At 33.6% G+C, this 25199-nt stretch overlaps 1 protein-coding gene, 1 long non-coding RNA gene and 2 pseudogenes across 2 annotated transcripts; 2 read left to right on the top strand and 2 right to left on the bottom strand.

The window, feature by feature from the left end:
- The first annotated feature begins 4399 nt into the window (after positions 1-4399).
- Positions 4400-5756, top strand: LOC140866898 (NAC domain-containing protein 104-like). The gene is made up of 3 exons (XM_073271961.1): positions 4400-4721; positions 5130-5404; positions 5517-5756. Exons 1-3 carry the CDS (start codon positions 4547-4549, stop codon positions 5643-5645), a joined length of 579 nt encoding a protein of 192 aa, XP_073128062.1. The 5' UTR covers positions 4400-4546; the 3' UTR covers positions 5646-5756.
- Positions 5757-10453: 4697 nt separating this feature from the next.
- Positions 10454-11777, bottom strand: LOC140867531 (uncharacterized). The gene is made up of 2 exons (XR_012145169.1): positions 11496-11777; positions 10454-11394 (listed from the first exon to the last, which is right to left on the bottom strand). It is a non-coding gene; the product is annotated as an uncharacterized lncRNA (long non-coding RNA).
- Positions 11778-11898: 121 nt separating this feature from the next.
- On the bottom strand, positions 11899-14194 carry LOC140894575 (glycine-rich RNA-binding protein RZ1A-like; annotated as a pseudogene).
- Positions 14195-17781: 3587 nt separating this feature from the next.
- LOC140861253 (putative clathrin assembly protein At1g03050) lies at positions 17782-25199 on the top strand (annotated as a pseudogene).

Consider the following 25199-nt stretch of genomic DNA (forward strand, 5'->3'; position numbering starts at 1 on the left):
TTGGAGCAAAAATGTAGAAAAAGTGGTCAATCATAGTTTGATAAATGTTGTCTGTGAAAAAAAATATTCATAATTATTTATATTTAAAATTTGCAAACACTGTTTCAGTACGTCAAATTTTTAAATAAAATTTTAATTTTTAGTTAAATTTATTTATAAGTTAATTTTTAAATATTATATACTTAACAATGTAAATTTATTTTTAAAAAAACCCTTAGAAACACCTGAATGTTTTTTTTAAAAATTGTTTCTCTTGAATATTTCTAAAATTTTATATATTATTCTTAAATGTTATATATTATTATTTAATATATTTATTGAGTTGATATAATTAAAATTATAGTATATATTAAAAATACTTTTTAAGCTTAATTTCCTACTAAACCCGGGAACCACATTAGCCCGATGCTGAATCTAATGAGGCTATACACGATATTTGAAGCCCACGAAAAAGCCCAACATGGAATACTTGGGCCCACATTTTGCGTAGCCTCACATTTTTCCCGAATAGAAATGTTTTGTGCACCTCATATAGTGGTAACATATAAATTATAATGTGTTTAATAGATTGCAAAATCTCTATATTCGTGTCTGATTCTTTCAACTCTCCCCTCTATATATATTTTACTTGAAAGTTTAATAGCAGCAAGTGCTTCTAAATTATAGCGGTTCAAATGTCTTCTTTAATCGAGTTCGAGCTAAAAGCACTATCCCGAGTTCAAAGGTCTTTAAAGTTTAATCAAGTTCGAGCGGCTTCTATACGTAAAAGCTCTATCCTGAGTTCCCACACTCGATCAGCACTAGGGGTGAAAGAAATTAATTATCGAATTTTCGATATACTGATATTACCGTATTAAAAAAATATCGAATTTTCGGTATACCAAAGATTTTGGTACGATAACAATATGAAATTTAAAAATTTCGATATATATCGGAATACCACGATATCGAAATAATATATAAAAATATATCATATTTTTAAATAATAAATCTATAAAATTTTAAAAATATAATGTTTTTTCGGTATAAAATCATATTCACCGATACTGTATCGAAATTTTAGTATACCGTAAAATTTCGGCATAATCAGTATATATTTATATGTATCGAAAATTTCGGTGCGATATCATTATAAAATATTCTTATACCGTAATTTTTGGTACATTATACAATATGCATTTTCGATACGGTACGATACGGTATACTACCCCATTCAGCACATTTTTTTTTTTTTAAAAAATGCAAGTCTTAATCAATTTTTTGAATCCATTATATTAAACTGATTGATTTTATTTATTTTTCTCCTTATTTAACAAAAGCCTTTATTCCCATGAAGGCAAGTAAGTTAGGCAAAAAGGGGTGAGTTCAAGTAATGATTAAGGCGCAAAATGATAAAGATAATTTCTTTTGCCACTAAAAATTGGAAAGGGACTTCCCATTTACAGTGCGTCCACACGCACAAAGTAAGATACGAAACTGATGAAGTCCTCCGATGCAATGATATATGATATTTACCCAATTAATAAATAATGAATTTATTGAAATGTGTGACAAATCCAATCCAATCCAATTCTATCTATTTTCCAGCATTATATTTTGCCAAAATTCATAATTAATGAGAAATAAGATAAAGATATATCACACCAATAATTGAAACCGACAATTTCGTTGGGTTTTTTTGTTGTGACTGACAGACGTAGAGTCACATTGGAGAAAAAAATGTTTAAAATTGTCGAATTTGAAGCATACATGACTTAAATTGAAATTAAATGACATAAAAATTAAACTTGCAAAGAAGTAATAAATATATCGGATAATTTTTTTTAAAAAAATACTACAGATTTTTAGATATTATCATATTAATGATAAATCAGTGGGTTAACTTATCTATGGTTTCTCATTAGGGTATTTATCTTTGTTTTTTACAAATCATTTGATGAAAATAACAAGATTTTAGAGCTCCCAAAGTACAATGATTTGGAGTTAAAAGTTTAAACCTAATTATTAGGCTCAAATCACATCCTTCATTTAGTATGTCTCATGATAGATAAATATTATGACATCTATATGTCTATGGGTACCAATACTAATAGTCTACTTGGGCATTGATCTATCTTTCTCCAATTTTGAAATAATTTGGTAGGTATGCTTTCATTTCGATTCTTAAATCACAATTTAATTAGCTAGCCTTTTGTTGTGCATGTAACATGAATATGTATACCTCAAGTTTTTAGCTTTACATATTATTCTTATCCTATTTCTCAGATCAATAAAACTAAACTAAATAAAATGTCAAATATAATATATGTGTGTTTGTTTAGAATAAGTCTCTCTTGCAGATGTCGTGAGACCGCCCAATCAGTCCATATGTAATGAAAAACAATATTTCTTCATGATAGGATCGAGTTGGAAATATATATCACAAAATTGACTTATGAAATGTTTATGATACCTGTAATGTGTAAATGAGTACGAATTAATAATAACAGAAGATGTATAATGTACAATTAATGATGATGGAATTCAAAGTGAAAGTAATGATTTGATGGATCTAAAACCGAATGAAAAGTAATAACAAACTAAATGCAAAAAACATTGGGTTTGGCCATGAAATGGACATTTTATACCCAAAAGTGAGCAATTTCCTTAGAATGTGCGGTCAATAGGCCAGGATGAAGGATAAGTGTTCTCATTTTAGTGAGAAAAATTGGCCGTATAGAAGAACCTTGCACTCAAAATTATGGACCCCCCTCCACTTTATACAACGTACCACAGATAGAATCCTTCATTTATTTATTTATTTTTGAAAATTTTTGAAGGTTAATGCAAGTTTTCAGTAAAAAAATTATCATATTCAGATAGTGTCTGCTTGAAGTTATTTTAATTATTTTCAAACTTTTAGTAAATGAAATGTTTGAAAATTATATGTAGAAATTAATAATCATTTAAAATAAATTCGTGCAAACATTATCTCGGTACGATGAAAAACGAAAGAATTTTCAACCATTGGTTATGTGCCATGATAAGTGGCTCAAGTCAATATGAAATCCCATTCTTGAATGTGCAAAAGATTAGCATTTTCCAATTCCAACGTAGGATCAAATATTATTTTGGGGACCATAGAATCTTTGTTCAAATAAAATTTATATCTGAAACCATTTTCAATGTTGTCAATCATCCTCAACCTCATTAAGAATGAAAGGTCAAACAACAAATTGGGATAAATTGAATGTAAGAAATCTATTATTTGATAAACTCAATTATGGTTAAAGTTGACTAATGGCCCACAAGTTTATGTGTACAATTTAACATCATCATCATCATTATGATAACACATATCATGACACTCAAATAAAGAATACATATCATCATACATGTTCATGCATGCATGTATGATCCAAAAGGGCAACATAAGCTAACAACATCTTTCTCTTTCATCATGACAAGTCCACGAGATATCTTATTGCACTCAAAATTTCAAACTCAAAGATACAATAATTTCATACCTTACACCTGTTACAACTTATAAGTTATAACTTCGTCGTAATTTAGAAAGAACCAATGAGAAATTCCCGTTCTACCCCTCACCCGCAACATGAAGCCGTGTAATTCGAGTGATAGATATAAAGATGGATTTGAGAGATGAATTTCAAATGACACCCATTTTTAGATGTATTCGAAATCCATGCCATTATAATACTATTGAAATAATTGTATGAGTTGACATGTAATGGATTTGCAATTCACTTGAATTTTGTCTATCTACACAAGTCAAGAAATTTGAGATCATCTTTTCAAATTCATCTATCCAAACACAATCTAAAGTTGCATCTGAATTTGAACTTAAGGATTTTAAATCCATGAAAACATATCTATTTGTTTACCTGGGTAAATCTACTTGATACCGCATTTGAAATCCCAAGTTCCCAACTAGTTTATATTTTTGAATCTTTTATTGTGAATTTCGAATACATAGGTAAAATATGGCCAAAACGAATGGCCAAAATGTATTTGGTCTAATTACATTGGTAAAATATGGGCAAATAAGTCTTATATCCACATAAATCTTGGCCAATATTAATTAGCAATATTTAAATTTCCAATTTATAAAGTTTTCCCTCAAATGCCAACAAATCCCGTTACTTGAAAAGTATCCAACGTTTTGTTAATAAATATTATACCCGCCGCCCGAGTGAGAAGAAGTGGCAGCAGCACACCACAGTACTTCAATTTTTGAAAAAAGGACCCAATCCTAAAAACTATTATAATATAATTATTATATTATTATTGCATACAAAAAACAAAAGCATATGCTTCAATCTTTGATCAAAATACACACAACTTCCATTTCACGTCAAACCCCTTCATTCCCTCTCTCCTCCCACACCTCCCACTCACTATAAATACCACTGTTATTATGAATTCATTCATCACCACCACTTCATGTATATATATACTCAATCTTCAAACATTATGGTACTTATCGAGTTGTAATAATATAGTATAGATACTTTGATCAAGATTTCTTGGTTCTTTTTTGGGATTGATGGGAGATTATAGCAGCTTCAACTGCAGCAACTTGCCGCCCGGATTTCGGTTCTACCCCACAGATGAAGAGCTCGTAGTTCATTTCCTTCAACGGAAGGCGGCGCTTTTGCCTTACCACCCCGATATCATCCCGGATCTCGATCTTTATCCTCATGATCCATGGGACTTAAGTGGTAACTAATTTATATTTACACTTCTTTTTACACAAACGCAGGTACTTTAGGTGCATGCATGTATGCGACAAGTGTTGATGTGACGTTCATTTATTGGATATACATGCTTTAATTTGAACCACGCAGCTAGCTAGCTTTCCGCTAGACATGCGTCCATCACGTATCAAGATTCGCTAGTTATATATCAACTCAAAAAACGTCGCAATCTTATTTGTCCTTCCTAGATCATTTTCAATTATTGAAAACAATTTAAGTTTCTATACATACAATCATTCGAATATACTAGAATTATCGATCTCTATATTTTCAGTCGTCGATCTCTATGAAGATATATGATCGACAACATTTGGTGTGACACGACGCTAGTATAAAATAACTATATATAACATGGATTAATTGTGCATGTAGGTAAAGCTATGGGGGAAGGAAACAAGTGGTACTTCTATAGCAGAAGAACACAAGTAAGAGTTACCGGGAGCGGGTACTGGCAGTCACTCGGCGTGGAAGAGCCGATATACTCGAGTGAGGGCTCTAAAGTTGGCATGAAAAAATATAGCGCATTTTACATAGGGGAACCAGCTCAAGGAGTCAAAACAAATTGGATGATGGAGGAATATAGGCTCTCTGATTCTGCTCCCACAAATAATAAAGCATCAAGATCAAGGAGAAATTCCAAGATTAATGTAAGATTTAAACACTAAACTAATGTATAACTAACTACATATATATATCTTTATGGGTATTTTCAAATTGTTTCTCATGAAATGTAATAAACTTTTTTTGTTTTTGCTGTAGGATTACACTAAATGGGTCATGTGCCGAGTGTACGAGAACGACGACGACGATGACGGGACTGAGCTCTCATGCTTGGATGAGGTTTTCCTGTCGTTGGATGATCTGGATGAAATCAGCTTGCCAGATTAATTTGGCTTAGTTTAATTTAATTCCCGTAGCTGAATGTTTGTAGGATCTCAAAATATTAATGTTTTGTGTCACCAAATGTTTGTACCAATTTAATTCGAGTGTAGCATGTGACGTTTATTTCATATATATATAATTTTTCTTGTCTTAAAATTCAAAATTTATTGTTATTGTTTTTTTTTTAATTAATCATATTGAATGATGGACGTTGCTTCAAAATTCTGTACCATTGATTTAATCATTTTGTTGGGAAGATTCTCACGTGCAGGGGTTTTGCTTGTGGGGCCCAATTACATATGGGCTTTTGTTGTTGGGTTGTGAGAACACATTTTTTAAAGCTTTTATTTATTTATTTATTTATTTATTTATGTATTTCAAACTTTTTTCAACATTGATGGCTATTTGGAAATTGTCTTGTATTGTAACAAAGATAAGAAAAATAAATAAATAAATAAACAATTCCTTTTTTTTTCCTTTAGATTAATGGTTGCTAAGGTCAGCATGCGTCATTAATGATGCAAACCATCCTCATATATTTGAGAACATCTAGTTACATATTCTTTTCGTTAGAGTAGGCATAAGTATGTGTGTAGCTTCCGCAATAATCAAATTTGGGAAATCAAGTTTTATGAAATCTCTGATGCACCCCCAAACTTTGCTCTATTATGCAATTTACTCCTAAATTTGGAGAACATAACTCATAGCTATTAGCTACCTAAACTGTTGTTTCATTGTTTGAAGAGAAATAAGCTAACTGTATTTGCCACCAAGTGGATCTTCAATTTAAAGGTGATAAAGTGAGAAACTGATTATCTTTAGTGGTTTTTATTAGCTAAGTTCAAGGTGTGATTGAGATTAGAGGTGCAAATAAGACAATTTGAGCTCAAGTAAAGTTTGAGCTCGAGCTCCAATCCACTCGAGTTACTCGAGCTCCAACTTAAAAGTCTGAATTCTAGCATATAGATCATGAGCTTGTGCTCGGGCTCGAACTCAGATTTGGATATGTACTGACAAAAATATATATTATTTTTCATGTTTCTAAATTAATAAATATTCGTTAATATGTTTGTGGATAAGACACAACGAATATATCCAATATTAATTAGTAACATTCTTATGGGACGTCCAAACACTTCACATGTTAAATTGATCACTCTTAGTAGTCATTTCATCAATGAAACCAAAGACCCGCCAAACTTGATGGCTTCAATGGCCTACCAGTCCAATCTAGCCAATAAATTGTATTATAAATAATTAAAAATTCCAACATCTAAAGAAGAAATAATAATTAAATTTTAGCACATCCTCTATATTTCTTTTTTTTATTTTATTTTATCATAACAAGTTATTTTAAAGAAGAAATAAAAAAAATTCCAGCGTTACTAATTTGAATTATTTTACATCTTATTCAACCTGCAGCAGGGGAGGAGATGTACCTAATTTACCTATCTTTGTAGCCAAGTATCCTTGTTATTATTATATATACATATACACACACACATGTGTGTGTGTTTGTGTGAATATATCACATATGACAGATACTTCACTTTTTGCAGTTCCTAGGTTGAAATTGTTCCCTCCCGATTTTTTTTTAATTGGTGGTGTGAATGCCAAATAATGCCCATGCCTACACATATATAAGTATATATATATATAAGATGCTTTGAAATCAAGTTTCATAAAACAATTCTTTGTAAAGCCATGCCTATTTACTTTGTCTCATATATAGGCAACAAAAATTATGTCAGAAAAGATGTCATGCTTACTCAGCTTCGAAAATAGGGTCATTCTATGCGATTTCATCCGATGCAGCATCCACCATTCATTGGCCTGGGCCCCATACAATCTGTGTGTGGGGCTCGGCCCCTGTGCGTGGGGCCCGGACCAATGAATTGCCCAGATCCACTGGGTGAAATTCACCCGGTGGATCATAGAAGAACCCTCGAAAATATTGGCTGATTTTTTTTATTTCTCGTTTGATTGAATCAACATTTGGATTTTCTTAGAAATTTAATGGTTTTATTCAAATCATAATTAGAAAAAACTTCTAACTAAGCAAGAATGAAGTCTCTCATGCCCCGAGAGGTATCCTAGTTGGTGGAGTAGGTGAACACTTGGACAGAGATCAAGAGTTCGATTTTCTCTACCAACACCTTCTTGGACTAGCATGTCGCAAAGAACTTGTCTAGTGCGGTGTATTACCTGACTAACTTATTTTGCAGGCTATTAAGTTAGTCCATGTATTTACTCAGTGCGCATCGAAAGATATCGACTGCGGGTTCTCACGTCATTAATTTAAAAAAAAAAAAAAAGAGGTCTCTTATACATGGCCGATTAGTTTAGGGCTAGTTGATGTTCAAATCACCTCAAACAGTCAAACTTTGACTTATAATTGTTAATATTTCAAAAGTATACAATATGCATGTTTTTTTTTTAAAAAAATAAAAATAAAACACCAAGTTAAATACAAGGCCATGCTGATCTTGACAGTAAACGACCGATTCCCAGAATGTTTATGTTGTTTTGTTTTGATGCCGATATGTGAACTACAATATGCATAGATAATTTTCTCTCTCACAAATAGATCAAATATAACATAGATAAAGTGGATGATATTGATTATCTTTCACTTATGTTTTATCATTTCCCCACATTCTTCGTTCGCCTTTCACATAATGTTCTTCATTATACAATTGCCAGCAATATAATCAATCATGCCTGAACAATATATCGCACGTTATAATTTATAGTTATTATTTTATTTTTGCAACATGGGTTAGAGAGAACAACAAAATTATATATTTTCATTGCTTAGTAAAACTTCCAACTACCAACAATAGTAATCATTCCCCCCCAAACAAAATTTTTTTTTATGAGCAAAGAACATGGATGATACATCTTAGGGATCAAGTGTGAAAGGTGCAAATCCACATTAATTGTGACCAAAGGCAAGTCTCATTTTAATGTTTGAATTTTGGATTGAGAAGAGAGAATCAAATTGAGAGCAATTATGATAGCACAAGACATGCCATGCCTTTCATGGGCCAATTCCAACTTGTTCATAAAGTTTTTGCATCAAATTTGAAGAGGAAAAGGAAGAAACTAATTACTAAAAGGTAATGATATGAACACAAGCCAAACTTTTTCCCACTTCCTAGTGTTCTTTTCTTGGAAATGATCGATAGTAATTATTCTTCTCGCTGATCTCATGCATAGCACAATATTTATTAAAACTACACGTCCAACCAAATTTGTACATCAATTTGTATAACACAAAAAATTTAATACAAAAATTTCATTGATCAAAATCTCATGATAAATTGAATGCAAAATATCACGATATAATAACAAAATTTCACGATATATCTGTTGTAAATATCGTTGTACACGATATTTGTTGTACCTCTAGCATTATTTTTATTAAAATATATAATTTAATTATAATCTAACTTAATATATTCGAGCTTAGTTATTAATATAAGGTATGAATTTTTTTATGGCTACAATATATATTTTGTTTGATTGAATGATAAAGAAAAAATTCAGATGGAAAGCAACTTATCCATGTTTTCCACACATCAAAGGTCAAAGCAAAAGTCAATACAACTTGTGTAGATTAGAAGCACAAGAATGGAGTGTGAAGAGGGCAACTCGATTCTCTTTCACTCCACCCATGTTTCTTTTTTGTATTATTTATAATCTAAGGGATGGCTCCGTGCGGATGATAGTCATTGATTGATTAATTTTTTTTGTCCACTGTTTGTTTCAAATTTTATATATATAAAAAAAAAATTATGTCACGCACCATTATCTTATTTTAGTATGTCATTTATCATAATTATATTATGCATCATGCATTATCCAATCCACAGACCAATCAGTGCCTAAAACTACAGGAAAGTATTAATAATTCTTCCAATTAAACAGATGAATCTTTTGATTTATTTCAATAAAAGATTAATTAGGAAGGGATAAAAGGCATGGCTTGAGATGACTTCATGCATTCATTCGACAGAAACTTGTGCAAAAGTGGAGATGCCACTTTGAAGAACAAATGGACAAAGATCAATTGAATTGTCGGGGAAATTTATGATAATAGATATTATTATTTATTGACGGATAGGATAATATCTGTTGAACAATTAATTTCTTCTTTTGATTGATGGCTGTGTTTACTGCTGAATTATATTTTGCTCCATACGGTTATTTATTATATGTAACTTTATTTCTTTTTGGCTGCAATAAGGCTGCGGGACATGTTACTTTAGGAGTCACTAAACTGGATTCAAAAGTCGAGCCACCATGATGATATTTTTATGGGAATATATCTTTATAATTTTAAGTGTATTTCATTTTCAAGTGCAGAATTGCTGAAAGATTTTCATTTTCACCAATTATTTGTCTTCTTTCAAAAAAGATGTATAGAATATAAAAGTGAAATAAATATTTAAAAGAATCCTTGTTCTAATTTCTAAAATGATCTTGCTTTTCAGTATGAGAGATGAATATTTATTTTAGTCGAGTATAAACAAATTTAAGTTTGAGAAGAAAGCTCAAAAAAAAAAATGAGGCAAAAAAAAAAAAACATTGGCAAATAGCATATTCTATTTGTTAATATGTAAAGACACATATAATATGCTGTGCTAAAAACAAAGCTACACGATTTGTGATACTGCCTAATTGAAAATATAAAGTGGGTGCATGAAATAAACGAATCGGGAACCAATTGCTTTTTGATAAACATACAAAATAAAATAATGATAAGAAATACAAACGCCACAACACAAAGAAGGCCGAGCAAAACCACAATATAAACCCAAAAATCCCTTTCACAATTTGGAGATGCGTGAATTTCATTGAGAATGTAGTCTAAAATCGGACTCAGTGCAATACATAAAAGTATGAAAAATCCAAAGACAGATTTCGAGCAGACAAAAGGACATTCAATGCATGCAAAATTTAAACAGAAAATAGAGTGATGATCATGGTAGACATGAATTGGAACCAGGATTTAATATTGGGGGTGTGTGAAACAAGTTCCGGTGGGCGATTTAAAGAATTTCTGGGGCTGTAGTTTCAATTGTTCAATGCAATACCCCTTGCACTTGATTCACCCGCATCCCATCTATGATTTTCAGTGGATCAAACAGAAAAGAGAGGTAAATCGAGCCTATAGCAGTAACCGACAGCAGTTTCACATTGTGCAGACGGTAACCACCGGGGGCAACAAGATGATTGCTTCGATAATCACCATATCCAAAATTGGGGAATAAGAACACAAAAACGTGGCAGAGGAGTGAACATATATCTTATATCGGGCAGAGTCATTTTTTTCCCCCCTCATTCCAGCTTACTCCAAAATTCAACTTTTCCAATAAACCTGAGGCTAAATGAGGTGCGGATGGTGTTGCATCTCGAAACAAACACATCTGATATCTGAGCAACGCAAAGGACAAAAGAAACAGAACAGTGATCTTTTTCCAAGAAAATAACTCCACAAAGAACCGGAATGAAGCAAGAGACAGCAGTTGCTATGTGTTGAAGATTATCTACAGAAACCGGCCACATTTTATGAGAAAGAAACTCGTCACACCTCACATTAGACAAATTTTACTAATGATGCAAGTACTCGAACCAGGGCTTTGCAACCCAAAAGGCATTTTTTTCAACACTATATATGTTAATTTGATCCAATTAGCAAAAGCAAGCCAATCATCAACTTTCCAAAACAGCCATTCAAAAACCAGGCAGCCTGTCAAATGTTTAACAACATTAATAAAGTAAACATTACAATCGAGAACAGTTTTGACGGTAAGATACGATTAAACATTAAGAAACAAGGGAAATGTTTACCTGCCAAACTCATTTGATCGTTATGGGTAGTTTGGAAGTGAAGGAAGGTGTATAGCATATTGGACAGAGCACATTAAAAATTTTGACCTCATTTCCCATTGAAAAATAACTCCGTAAACATCATCTACGTGCATTTGTCGTTGTTACAAGAATTCAGCGGCATTTAGGTAGTTTGGCATGAAAGCAGACAACCACAGTAGCAATAATAGCATTCAAAACGGAGATCAGATTCGAATTTTCACTCAAACAAGCAAAAGGTCCCAGTGAAACACAACAGGAGAACATCTTTTCGAACCACAACATAGTATATTTTAGCACCGGGTTTCACACAATCCAAACGTTCTTGTATCACCAACATTTCAGGAGAACACTTCATGCTATGGCAGCAGCATAAGCCACAGATCACAAAATCTTCATCTGTGAAAGGTTGAAAATTAGCTCATCAGTAACCCACGAGCTACTGAAGATTCGAAACACACATTCTCAGAACATTGCATATAAGATGAGCTGCAAAATTACCCGTGTCAGTGACCTCCGGCACCTCGGCGGTCATATGGCCCAGCACGGTCACGACCGTATCGATCACTCCCTCCATGACCTCCATTATCCCTATTGCGGCTACTAAAGCGATCTCCATTGCGATCAGGACCATAACGACTACCACCTCGGCTACCACCACTGCCACCATATCGATCATCCCTGCCCCCATATCTACCTCCACTAGTCCCATCACTAGGACACTCCCTGGCAAAGTGCCCAGGCTTTCCACACTTAAAGCACTCTCCTCCTCCACCACCACCACCACCACCACCACCACGCCCTCTTCCAAATTCTCGTCCTCGATCATGATCACGACCTCGATTACGGTCACGTGAGCGATTGTCATCGTAATCTCTTCCTGACCCTTGGTTAGAAGAAGATCTATCAACAGTTTATATATTCGACCATCCAAATCAATACCATTCATGGCTTCAATGGCCTTTTCCAGAGCTTGCTTTTCATCAAAAGTGACAAATCCAAAACCACGGGAGCGACCAGTGTCCTTATCAATAACCACCTATATAGTTAAAAAATGGGCTACTCATGATAAGAAGCCTGTTTTTGTCCTCTTTGAACAAAGAAATCAATTTATGATCCCATCGAGACATTAGATTTCATTGATAAACAAAATGGGCAGGTATCTTGCCAGCGGTTCTTGCTAACTGGCACCAAAACTACCCAAAAAATAACACAAAAAACCCAGTGAAGATATAGTTTTTTCCTCTTTATCAACCCAAGAAATGTAAGCATGATGAAAAAGGCATGCTAAATACCGAATTATGCTAGTCACCCACTTATTTCTTCCTTGTCTCTTTATTTATCTTTAACTGAGAGATAGAGGAGTGGGGTTCTGTGTGCATGGTGGAGGGCAGTCGAAGAATAATTTCAATTGGTTCATTAGTAGGGGGCAATTACACTCTGATTATTGGAGGATACAAGAGCAAAGACCCACGTCCATTTGCTCGCTTGAAACAAAATTAACAGTTATCTACTTGATGTCAATTAGATACTCTAATTTCTTCTTTAGAGTGGAAAGAGAGATATTCATGAAACTCGCAAATAAGTCAGCTATATCATCAAACAATGGAGATATTATGTAAAAAGATTATAATCAAAAGTCTATTTAACACCACACTCAACGACATGGACTCGGTGTTAAAGGAGAATCAAAATAAATACTCCATGCATAAAATAATTCATAACCTTTGCCTCAAGAAGATTTCCAAACTTCTCAAATGCAGCTTTTAGACCTCGATCGGATGTTGACCATGAGAGATTGCCAACAAAGCATCGATACTCAACTTCATCAGACATGTTTCAAACTAATTTTCTACCTAGAAAAATAGAGGGAGAAAGGCAATAATAAAAAAGCAAGTAAACACGCAACATCACCAACAGTTTCCACACGGAGTATTTAGATCTTGAAATTGAGTTGATATAACGGACGGGTTTCATATTATCAAAACCTCAAATGTGATCCGATATCCGAATACAACAGTATTTTCTTCATAAGCAAATGTTCGCAACAAATTAAAAAACAAGTCGATCGAGTGTTCGGTTCACATGTATCATGAATGATGTTGCTGCAAAATCTTCATTCCAGGGACTCACTATCTACTCAAATTTCTCAACAAGAATACATAACCTTCTAATATCTCCACCCAAAGTTCACACATCTTTTCAATGAAAGTACTTTTATTTTCAGAGCCTTACAGATTAAACATCCCAAACGCAAAAGATCAGAAAAATTTTCTCATGCCATGACACAATACAGCTGCAACTCAACTACATGATTTTTTCGTACCTCCGTAGAATTCAGATTTCTTATCATAATCCTCCAAACATAAATGGAAGCGCAATAGTTTCCAAAACAAGGGATTCGATTAAACAAACAACGTGACAACACAAAAATCGATTAACACAAGCTAATTACAAATCAATCAGATAAATAAAACTGAAAACAGATCTAGTAAACCTAATAACAACCACGCAACACATGTATTTAGAAAACTCCAAAAAAAATTAAGAAATTGATCGTACCTGCAGCACAGAGTGAACGAGAGGAGAAAAACTGAGGAAAAATCTCGCGGGATTGTGAAAAAGAAGCGAAGCGAAGCTCCGTCCAACTTTTGATTAGGTAAAGTGGGATTGGAATCGCAACTTATGACGACGAATCAAGTTCTCCTCTAAAGCATCTGGATCGCTGATATCGTAGATGATTATTTTCAGCCGTTGGATTGAAAAGTTTACGTTTAATTACTTATCTTTCTTTTTTAAGTGAAGATATCATCCCAAAATTACACAATGTTTCTTTTGCGTGTATATAAAATTATATTTTTTAAAAATGAAATGTATATTATTTTTAAAATCTTAATATGATGTAATTTTTTAGACAATCATGCACTTTATTTTAAAGAGCAAATACTATGAACTATAAAAAAAATTGGAAGTTAATTAGTGGGGTATGTTAGTGGGTATACACGTGTTTGTGTGAATTTAGAAGTGGACATGTGGAATTTTATGACTAATTTAGGTATGTGTATTAAATGTTTTTTTTTTTTAGTTAGCCATGCATGTAATTATAATTTGGGAAGAAGAACAATTTTGTCAGAACACTTGAAAATATCAAAAGTAGTTAGTATAAACTGTTCTTGTTTTATTAATACTAGCAAAAAATGCACACGCTTTGCGTGTGTAAAAGATAAGTTTTTTATATTTTTTCAAAAGTAAAAACATGGAGGAGTGGAAGAGATTTAGTGGGTAATTGATAAGAAAGGGTAATTGTGAAATAAATAATTTTGGTGTGCTCAAGGTAGTTATTCTAGTGTGCTCAACTTTTATATAATAGTATAGATTATTAATAATAATAGATATATCATTATTATTATTATTATTATTATAATTTTAACAAACCAAAATATTGTGGTACGTTAATCGTTATACATCTGTATTTTCTATATTTCTTAGCCTATACTATATTATCTATACTAACTAATTTTCAATTAATCAGTTTTAATTAATTTTACAAAAAAATATTCTCAAATCCTCGTATTTTTAACCGTTTCTCAAACTTATTTTCAACAATACCACTTTATTTATTCATTATTGTTTATCATATTTTATCTACGTTTTACAATTTTTTAATTACTAAACATTTTGTTTGTTGATTAAAAAAACTTTAATTTGTTTGTTAGTCTAAAATTTTGAATATTTAATTCATAATAATATAAAATAACATGAAAATTAATTAACATAAAAAATTATGTATGAAATTTTTTTTACTTATATGCATGCAAAAAACGCAAGTATATTATTAAAATTGATAATTTTAATAGTGACATGAGTTTAGGGGTGAGAAAAAATACCAAAGTTTTGGTATACTGAAGTTACCATACCAAAAAAATATCGAATTTTCGGTATACCAAAAATTTCGATACGATATGGTAACGATATAAAATTTAAAATTTTTGGTATATACCGATATACCGAAATATCGAAACAATATAAAAAAATTAAAAATATATCATTTTTATAAACAATAAATTTCTAATAAAAATATATGTTTTTTGGGTATAAAACTGTATATACCGAGACCGTACCGAAATTTCGATATGATCGGTATACTATTTATATGCATTGAAAATTTCGATATACCGATTTTTGGTATAGTGAGAGTTTTGTTACAGTATATGTATAACATTTTCTTATACAGTAATTTTCGATATGATATACGATATAAGCAAGGGCGGAGCCAGGATCACGCAAGAGGGGGGGCCAACGAAGAAGAACTGAAAGCGTAAACATAATAGATTTTTGATTTTTTTTTTAAAAAATAGAGATATTATTAGAAATCAAAAAAAAAAAAAAAACAAGAGATGTGGAGTAAGCTCAAACCACTCTCAAGATCTAATTAATTAAATAATTTTCGAGTGAGTTCTAATATAAGGAAGTTGTCGAACATGATCAAAATGCTCAAATTGGATTTTTAATTGCAGCATCTCATGTTCTGCAAAGTTTTTTGGATAAAACTTAGTAGATAAAACGAGATTCATTGCATTCAATTTTCTGCTAGTTTATTTAATACTATTTATTCTATCTATATCAATTAAATTACATTATGATTCATGAATATAGTAAAAATACGTTGTTATCCACAAATATTTTCGACCAATTATTCAACATATAGAAATAGTCAAACAAAAAATAATCAAAAACGCAAAAATTAACAATGCTAATTTCATTTTTTTTTACAATAAATTTTAGTATTTCTAACATTGATATCGAATGTGTTGTCCCATAATTAAATGAAACAAAGATTTAAAATAAGAAAAAAATAAATAGAAGAATTTATTGCTTTCAAAAAATCAAAACCTAATTTTTTGAGAAAAAAATGATTTAAAATATACGATATGAAAAAAAAAATACACAAAAAAACCTGAAATCATTTACGAAATGCCCTTATATCTTTTTTTAAAGCAAAACGACCTTAAATCTTAATTGAATATTGTGTGTCACTGTGTTGGTTGTCCACTCGAAAGAGTCGAATAGAAAAAATAAATCAAATATCCCATAAAAAAAAGAGTTTGATCGCCACTTAAAATAAATTACTTTATTTTATTTGAGAAGCCAATTTATTATATATTAAAAAAAATGGGGCACAACCCATTAAAATTTATTAAAAAAAATATCAAACAAAACCAATATTATATATATATATATACTAATTTTTTTTTTTTGGGGGGGCCCAGGGCCCCCTTAGAGGCTATGTGCCTCCGCCCCTGGATATAAGATTTTCAATACGATACGATATATATACCAGTGTTTTAAAAAATCGGACCGGACCGGCCGGTTCGACCGGGAACCGATCGTTGGTCCGGTCCGCAATATCCCTAAAAACCGTTTTAACGGTTCAACAGCTCAGAACCGGTCAAGAACCGGTCGAATCGGCCAAGAACCGGCTAAGAACCGGTCCCAAGAACCGGTTGAACCGGTTTTCGAATTTTTTTAAAATTTTTTTTAAAAATTGTTTTTTTTTTTTAATTTTAGAATCTTAATTTAATATTTTATTATATATATACACATGATTATTTAAAATTTGTACTTCGTTAAAAATATTATTTTTCTATTATTATATTTTTTTTAATTAATTAATTTATTTATAAAAATATAGTATATATAACTATAATTAATATTTTGAATATATTTTATATAGTTATTTATTTTTTAAACTATGATAAATATATTTTTGTTTATTTATATACACTATTTAGATTTATAAAATTTAAAAAATATTATTAATTATATTATATTATATAAACGGTTTTCCGGTTCGACCGTCGGGTTACAACGGTTGAACCGATTGGACCATTTTTTTAAGATAGACCGGTTCGATCACCGGTCCAGTTATGAAAACATTGATATCTACCACCCCTTCATGATCAATAATCATTATATTTAATATCGAATTTACTCAGATTTAATTTAACATTCATTATTTAAAAAAAAACCATAATTATATTGTACTCATCCTAACTCGAGGCAATCCTTGTTTAGAGCGGAAAATAAGGAGGTGCACGCTTTCAATGTTGGTCATTCAACTCATTTCTTAGTACCTGAACCTATCCAACCCATATTTTTGTCTTCTTCAAAATTTCATCAAATCTCAGTTTAAAGTTTAGTTTAATTTGTTTGATTGAAAAAAATCTTGATCAAATATGATCAAGAAACCGCGCGACCCTCGGCGATCATGGCTCCATGCAAGTTAAGGAAGGCCATTGGAGCAGTGAAAGACAAAACCAGCATTGGCCTCATAAAAGTTGGCAGCGCGAAATCTCTTTCAGAGCTCGACGTCTCCATCGTAAAGGCCACCCGACATGAAGAATGTCCGCCGGACGACCGCTACATCCGTCAAATAATAGGCGCGACGTCCCACTCGCGTGCACACGTGAGCGCCGCCATTAGCACAATCGCTCGACGCCTCAACAAGACCAAGAATTGGGTGGTGGCGTTGGAAAACCCTCATGTTGATCCACCGGCTTCTATCCGAGGGGGACGCCGCCGCCGCCGCGTTACCAACAGGAGATATTCTTCGCGACGAGGCGGGGGACGAGGTTCCTCAACATGTCCGACTTTTGGGATTCGTTCGGGCCGGGCGAATGCGTGGGACTACTCGGCTTTTTGTGCGGGCCTATGCGTTGTACATGGACGAGCAGCTCGAGTGTCGGATGCAGGGCCGGAGGGGTGAACATTACGGGTATGAGATGGAAGATGAAGTAGAGGGCGGAGGAGGCGCCGCCGGTGCCGCGGTGGTGATGATCATGAGGCCTAGTAGTACTCCTGTTTGTGAAAAGAAGAATGAGCAGATTTTCTCTAGGGTTCATCATCTCATGCAGATTGTTGACAGGTTCTTGACATGCAGACCAACGGGTAATTAAATAGAATAGTTCTTTAATTTCCAGTAATTATTTTGCAGAAATTGATTTTTAATCATGCATGTTTTATCCAAATTTTCTACTTTTTAGTTTTTACCAAAATGTTTAAATTTAATATATTTTATCCGTAATAATCAAATTTGGTTTAAGAGAATATAATATAATCTTGTTGTAAAACTGATTACTTGCGGCCTGCCAGTCGGATTTAAATGCACCATAATTTCATGACAAGGATGATATAAAAATTAGGCTACATAACATTTTTGCTTATATATTCATATTATGGAAAAATTATATTTTTGTTCATTTAATTTTAATGTTTTTTTGTCATCTATCCATTTATTGTCTTATTTTTTCAATTTTAGTACTTTTGTTATTGGAGTACAAACATAAGGAAATATAGTGATATGACACTATAAAAATGATCGATGCAACATCAGACATTGAGGTCAAATTTAAAAATATATAATGATATATCGATTAAGTTATATATGGACTAAAAATATAATTTTCTTATAGTTCCGGTCAAAACGTTAATACTTAAAATCCAATGATAATATGAATTAATCAAGAATTGTTCTGTACAACATATATACACAGGTTGCTGCGAGTGACAACAGAATTGTGTTGGTGGCCATCTACCCCATAGTGAAAGAAAGTTTCCAGCTATGCTACGATATGACACGAATAATGGGAGTTTTGATCGAAAGATTCATGCAGCTCCAAGTCCCCGACATGATGCGTGTCCAAGAGATTTTCTGTCACGTCTCGAAGCAGTACGATGAACTCGACTCGTTCTATGAATGGTGCAAGAATATCGGGATTGCACGCTCTTCCGAGTACCCCAACATAGAGAAAATCCCACAAAGAAAGCTCGATATGATGGACGAATATATTCGCGAAAAAGCAGCCATGTTGAGCAACAGGAGGGTGGCTTAGTGCTACTACTCCAGAGCCGGAGCTGCAGCAAGAGCCCCGCAAAGAAGTAGTAGCCAAGGAGTCGGAGTCGGAGTCGGAGGCCGGAGGTGGATACCGTTGCCACCAGTGGAAAAGGGAGAAAAGAAACACGAGAATTTGTTTAACTTAAATGAAGATGCACCAAGGACAACACATGGAGGAGGTCATAGATATGGATTTATCCTTTATTTGATGCAATATGCAACCACATTAACTACTCCTGAAACGTCGTCGGCCTAACACCCGTGGGAAGCCTTTGGACAGAACGCCGATCGGGGCGACTGGGAAACTGTGTGTTGGTCCCAATCTGTCAAATTACCAAAAGGGTTGCACATTCGAGGAGGGTTTGGTACTATGATGCTTGATGGCATGTATACAACAAGGAACTATTTCTCGTTGGCGCGGTGGCTTCTTATGGTGTTGAGGCCATCGGGAGTAGGTGGGTACAGTGTTGCGTCGGGTACGGGTGCGGGAGGCCATCCGTCTTATACAGTTATGCTGGCGTTGCCCTGCTCGCCACCGTTGTCTGATGGTGGAGCCATTCATTTCATCAGCAAATATGGGGGACCCTTATTGATCACTGCCTCCGAACTGTTATAGCACCCGCCACCAAGGTATGCACAAATGTCCGAGATGGAGAAGAAGCGAAGACTGTATGGTATAAAGAGCAAATAATGTGGCTGAGGAGTTTAATTTGCAATGTGATGGGGATTCGGGGAAAGGTAGGGCTAGCTAAGGGGTAACAACACTAAAATATAAGAGGTTGCACTCGCAAAACTTATTAGCAAAATATATTTGATATTTAGGTATTGTTTTGCAACATTTTTAATAAATAGTAAATTTAAAGTGTGTTGCAACGTAAATATACGATGTTAGTAATATATAAAGTTTTACAAGGAGATAATGAACGTTAAACTATTTTTTTTTCCAAACAAAAAAATAGTTATATAGATTAATTTATATGAGAAACCAAAAAGATAGTTTTTCTTTGAAAAATCTGAATATTAAAATCTAAGTAGCCAATATCCCAGATTTTAAAAGCTTTATGCAATAATACTCACGAAAAGAGACCATTCTTTGATATAAATTTTCTTTGAAAAAAAGTTGACTAAGGAACAAAGATAAAAGTAATAAAACATACATAATATAAATGAGATTAATTCAATCCATAGACATTGTAAGCAAAAAAACAAAAACCTAAATTCAACATAAATTAAAAAATTAGTCATATATAACACATAATATTGATAATAAAAAAATAGTTCAGAACAAAGACGTCGAAATTTGGACTATTAACAACAAATTTCCCACAATTTTTGAACTATCTCGAAATATGTTGATGTCATCCATTTTTGCCCATTTTGAATAAACAATTGAAATTGGCTAATTTTTGTACAACTGGAGTAATCTTTATTTGGGTGGACGTATTGAGCATCACAACCATGTATAATAATATCTCTATCATAAGGTAAGTGAGAGATTACTTAAATTTCCTTCAACTCAAAACAATAGGGACTTGATCATACATATGAATTTTATAATATATATTGCTATATAATATATATATATATATATAATATATATATAATTACTAGATTATTATGCCATGCGAATCATGGATAGCTTGCATGGCCTGGATCAGGTGACAAGGAGAGTTTTGAGATCCATATGGAGTTAGCACGTGGACCCAATAACGAGGAGCCGAGCTAATAAATTCAAGAAAACACTTCAAAAATAACTGATGTTAAATTATCAAGATGGAATATTGGAGCACTTGAAGATCAGTTTAGGAATTTGTCTATGCGTTTATTAGAGTATTAATAAGAGATGAAAGAAGTGAAGGAAATAATTTTTGGATAGAAGACACGTCTCGACCCGGGGTCTCCGCACAGCGAGTTAGGGTCCCCGTGAAGAGCGCAACATTATGCCGCTCCACCCGAGCGAGCCTCATAAAAAAATTTTCGGGCAGAGACTTTCTCGCTCGAGCGCTTTTGACCGCTCGAGCGTGCCCGGGAGAAAATGCGGGACAAAGATTTTTTCCGCTTGAGCGTGGGTTTCGTCCGCATCGAGCGAGCTGAATTTTCGGAGAAAAACACACACTTCGGCATGTTTGGTGTGTGATGCCCGTGATTTTTGATAATTTTTGCCTAATGTCAGTATTTTTAAAACTACTAAAAAACTTTTCTAGATGATATCTTTTGATATCTTTAGACAATATTTTGCAATATCTTTTTATTTTTGATTGTAAATTATAGAAATACAATTTTTATTTTTCTTTTTAAAAAATTCATATTCAGTTATATACAAAATATTGAAAGTTCTCTCAAGAATTTTCTTCAAAGTTTTGCTTTGGTATTCAAATCAAAATCCTCAAAGTTTAATCACTCTTAGATGAAACGTTTGTCAGTTGATTTATCAATTAAAGATTGTGTAGTAACCCTGCAATTAATTAAAATAATTAAGTTAATAATTACTAAAAACTTGCGTAAATAACCCAAGATGGATCGGACCTCCAAAGAGTGAGTTAGGGGGATCCGAAGTGGTTCGGAACTTCCGAAGGCAAGATCGGAGGCTCCGATCAGGATCGAGAGCTCCGTCGGGTGATTCGTACGGCCCGAACTCTGTCTATAAATATGTCAAGAGGATTCATTTCTGATCGCAACAAGTTCCCTCTTCTTCTCAGTTTTCTAGGCTTCGAACTTTAGATCTATGAAATTCTACACATTCTATTGAGATTCCGGAAGCGGCATAGAGATTCCCGGCGTCGTAGCGGGAGCTGTGACCTAGTTTCGAGGCTATCGATAGCAAAGAGCTGAAGACGGACGCAAGTAATAACGGTTGGATTCCTAAAAATATTTTGGAGTATGCAATAGCTTAGTTAAGGCTTTTAGAGCTTTATTAGTGATTCATGGGTTTTTGCATTTGTAGCATGCAGTAAGATTGGAATAGTAGGAGTGGGATCTAGACCACTGGTGCTAGGAATTGCCTGCAGTTTGTTAGGATGTACGTAAGTACTGACCAAGATAGCCGACATGAATCTATTTGCATGTAAGTTGCATAAATATGAGCTAATGTATTTTTTTTTTATCAAGTATTTAGCAAGTTTTAATCGTCTTAAGCACATGCATGATTTTATACGTATGACTACATCCCGAGAGATGTGAGTCATTGACAATAATCCATAGGAAACAATGATCACATGTTGGACTCGATTCAGATATGACAGCTTTCATAATGTGGACTAGTATCCTGATTTTGATACGGGGTCCAGGAAGGGGTTTGTCTCCACCCCTAATATAGAAGAAAAGAGTACCCCCCGCGGAGTCGCACTCTAGCCTGGGGTAATAGGGTACTTTATAATCCTGCGCCATAAGCAAGTTTATTACTTGGAGTTTTTAAAGTCATCTGTGTGCGCATAATTGTACATATATAATTGCTTGTGTCTTGAGCATAGTCTCACACTCCCCTGTGTTTGGGTATTGTGGTATACCTTGCGGCGGGGCAGGTTAGAGGCTGGACGGACCAGGCGGCTCTCAGCAGGATAGAGGATCCGAGAGAGAGTTGAAGTTTAAATGGTAGGGATTTGTTTACCCCTGTACCTTCGATTTGGTTGTATAAAACATATTTATAAAAAATTTTGTTATCGTCCGGTATTAATTCTGCCGATTGGATTTGTTGTATTATAAAATATTCGCTCTTTACGCTTTTAAGTAAATTGCATGCGCTTTATTAAACTCTGATTTAGGTAGTGGATCCCGTAGTGGTCGCATAACAGATTATGTCAGATACAAGTTATCCGAAGGTTTTTTCTTGGCATCAATTGTTTCGTGAACTCTATTGTTAAATCGATATTTCGATTAAAGGTGGATATCCAAAAATAACCTTATTGTTATATTTTCTGTGATATGTTTGTCAGTATTATTTATTTCAAAGATTGGGAAAAAAACATTTTTGAATCTCTGATTATTGATCTGATGTTGCTATTTTATTTAAAATCGTGTTTTCTTATCATACTCATAAGGAATCATATCATATGATATCTGATTTTTTGAGACAAGTAAGTATCGTTTTCAATAACTTTTAATCTCACTTTCTTTGTTTCTTTGTCCCTCTTCGTCCTTTCTTGTTTTATTTCGTTCGTTGTGTCATTATTGTTTCCCAAACTTTTTTTTCTTTTACTATAAGTTTATTTAAAAAAAAATCGGTCAAAATATTTTTTGAGAGGGGCCCGAAATTTGTCAAAAAAAAGTGAAGAAAATGTAACAGTGGCCAATTTACTTTGTCATTGTTCATCCTTGGGTATGAGTTCGTGTCCATAAAATTCCTTATCTTGTTTGTGCAATCTTTGTGAGTCAATTTTCAAGTGTCCTGAGAGTTTTTAAACTTGAAGTTTTGATCCTTTACTCTACCAAACAAAGCCTTACCACAAATATAAGTGTGACAAAAGAGTGTTTGGAGTGAATCATTTGGAGTGAACTATGAGAATTTGTAATGAGAAAATTTTATTACAAACATTTTCTTGCAGGTACAATGAATCCTAATAAAGATGCTAGTGAAAGTGAGAACCAAGGAATTTTTCAAGGTACAAATGGAATGTGTTGATGGGGCATTCGACTAATGATGATGTGGTCGGAGTTAGAACCACTTCATGAGTGGATGAGCAAGTTGGAGTAAGAGGTAGTGTAGAGTGTATAGTAGGAGTAAAAGTAGGAAGGTGGATGATTTTGAGGATGGTGAAAGAGAGTTTTGAATGAAAATTGTGATAGGGAGAGACGAGTACACATGGAGATAGGGAATAGGCTATAAGAAGAGCGTGAGAAATCCACCGAGGGGAATAGAAATGATGGGAAAATTAGAAGCCTTAAGAAACGAAAATTTCAGCGTTTCATGGGAAGTCCTGATCCTAAGGCATATCTGTGATGGGAGAATCGTGTGGAGTTTGTGATTGATTGCCATCAGTATTCCTGATCTTAAGAAAGTGAGGTTGTTCAGTGGTTGAGTTTTGTTTGACTATGCATTAATCTGGTGACATCAATTCAGTGACCACTAAAAGAAGGTGTTGGAGAGCGGGACCTATTGAGACGTGGGAAGAGAAGAAGCGTGTCATGAGGAAGCAATTTGTGCCTAACCATTATTATCGTGATATGATATAAGGCGTTTGCAAACTTTGAAGCAGGGGCCTAAGAGCATGGAGGAATAAAAACACGGAGATTGGAGACCACGAATGATCCGGACCAATCTTGAGGAAGATAATAAAACTACAATGACTCGATTCCTGTGTGGCTTAAATAGCGGAGATCCAAGATCAAATGGAGCTTGCGTCACCTCTGTTTTTAATTTGGATGAGATTGTGCAGACGAACCCATAAAGGTGGAGCAACAGCTCAAGAGGAGAGGAGCTGATCGAGTCCTTTCCCTGCGGAGGGTCGTCGGTGTCATGGCGTCTCGAGCTTTGCAGAAACGGGAGGATAGCAAACAAATGTCCCAGAACCAAAAACCAAACACCAAACTGGAGGCACCAAAGCAACTAACGAAAAGGTACATCTGTAAACTTCTAATACTCAATCTAGAGATCTAAAAAGTTTTAGGTGTCAAGGTATTTGGTCAAATTTCCAGCCAATGTCCAAATAAGAAATTTAGTGATTAATAATGCTCGTGATGATGTGGAATCTGAAAGTGATGGCGGTGAGGAAAATTATGATGATATTTCTATCGTTGGTATAAAAAAAAAGATCCTGATTATGAAAATGGGTTTGGGGCTATTGTTGGTGAAGTAA

This window comes from Henckelia pumila, chromosome 4, assembly GCF_033568475.1.
Source record: "Henckelia pumila isolate YLH828 chromosome 4, ASM3356847v2, whole genome shotgun sequence".
Taxonomy (NCBI): Eukaryota; Viridiplantae; Streptophyta; class Magnoliopsida; order Lamiales; family Gesneriaceae; genus Henckelia; species Henckelia pumila.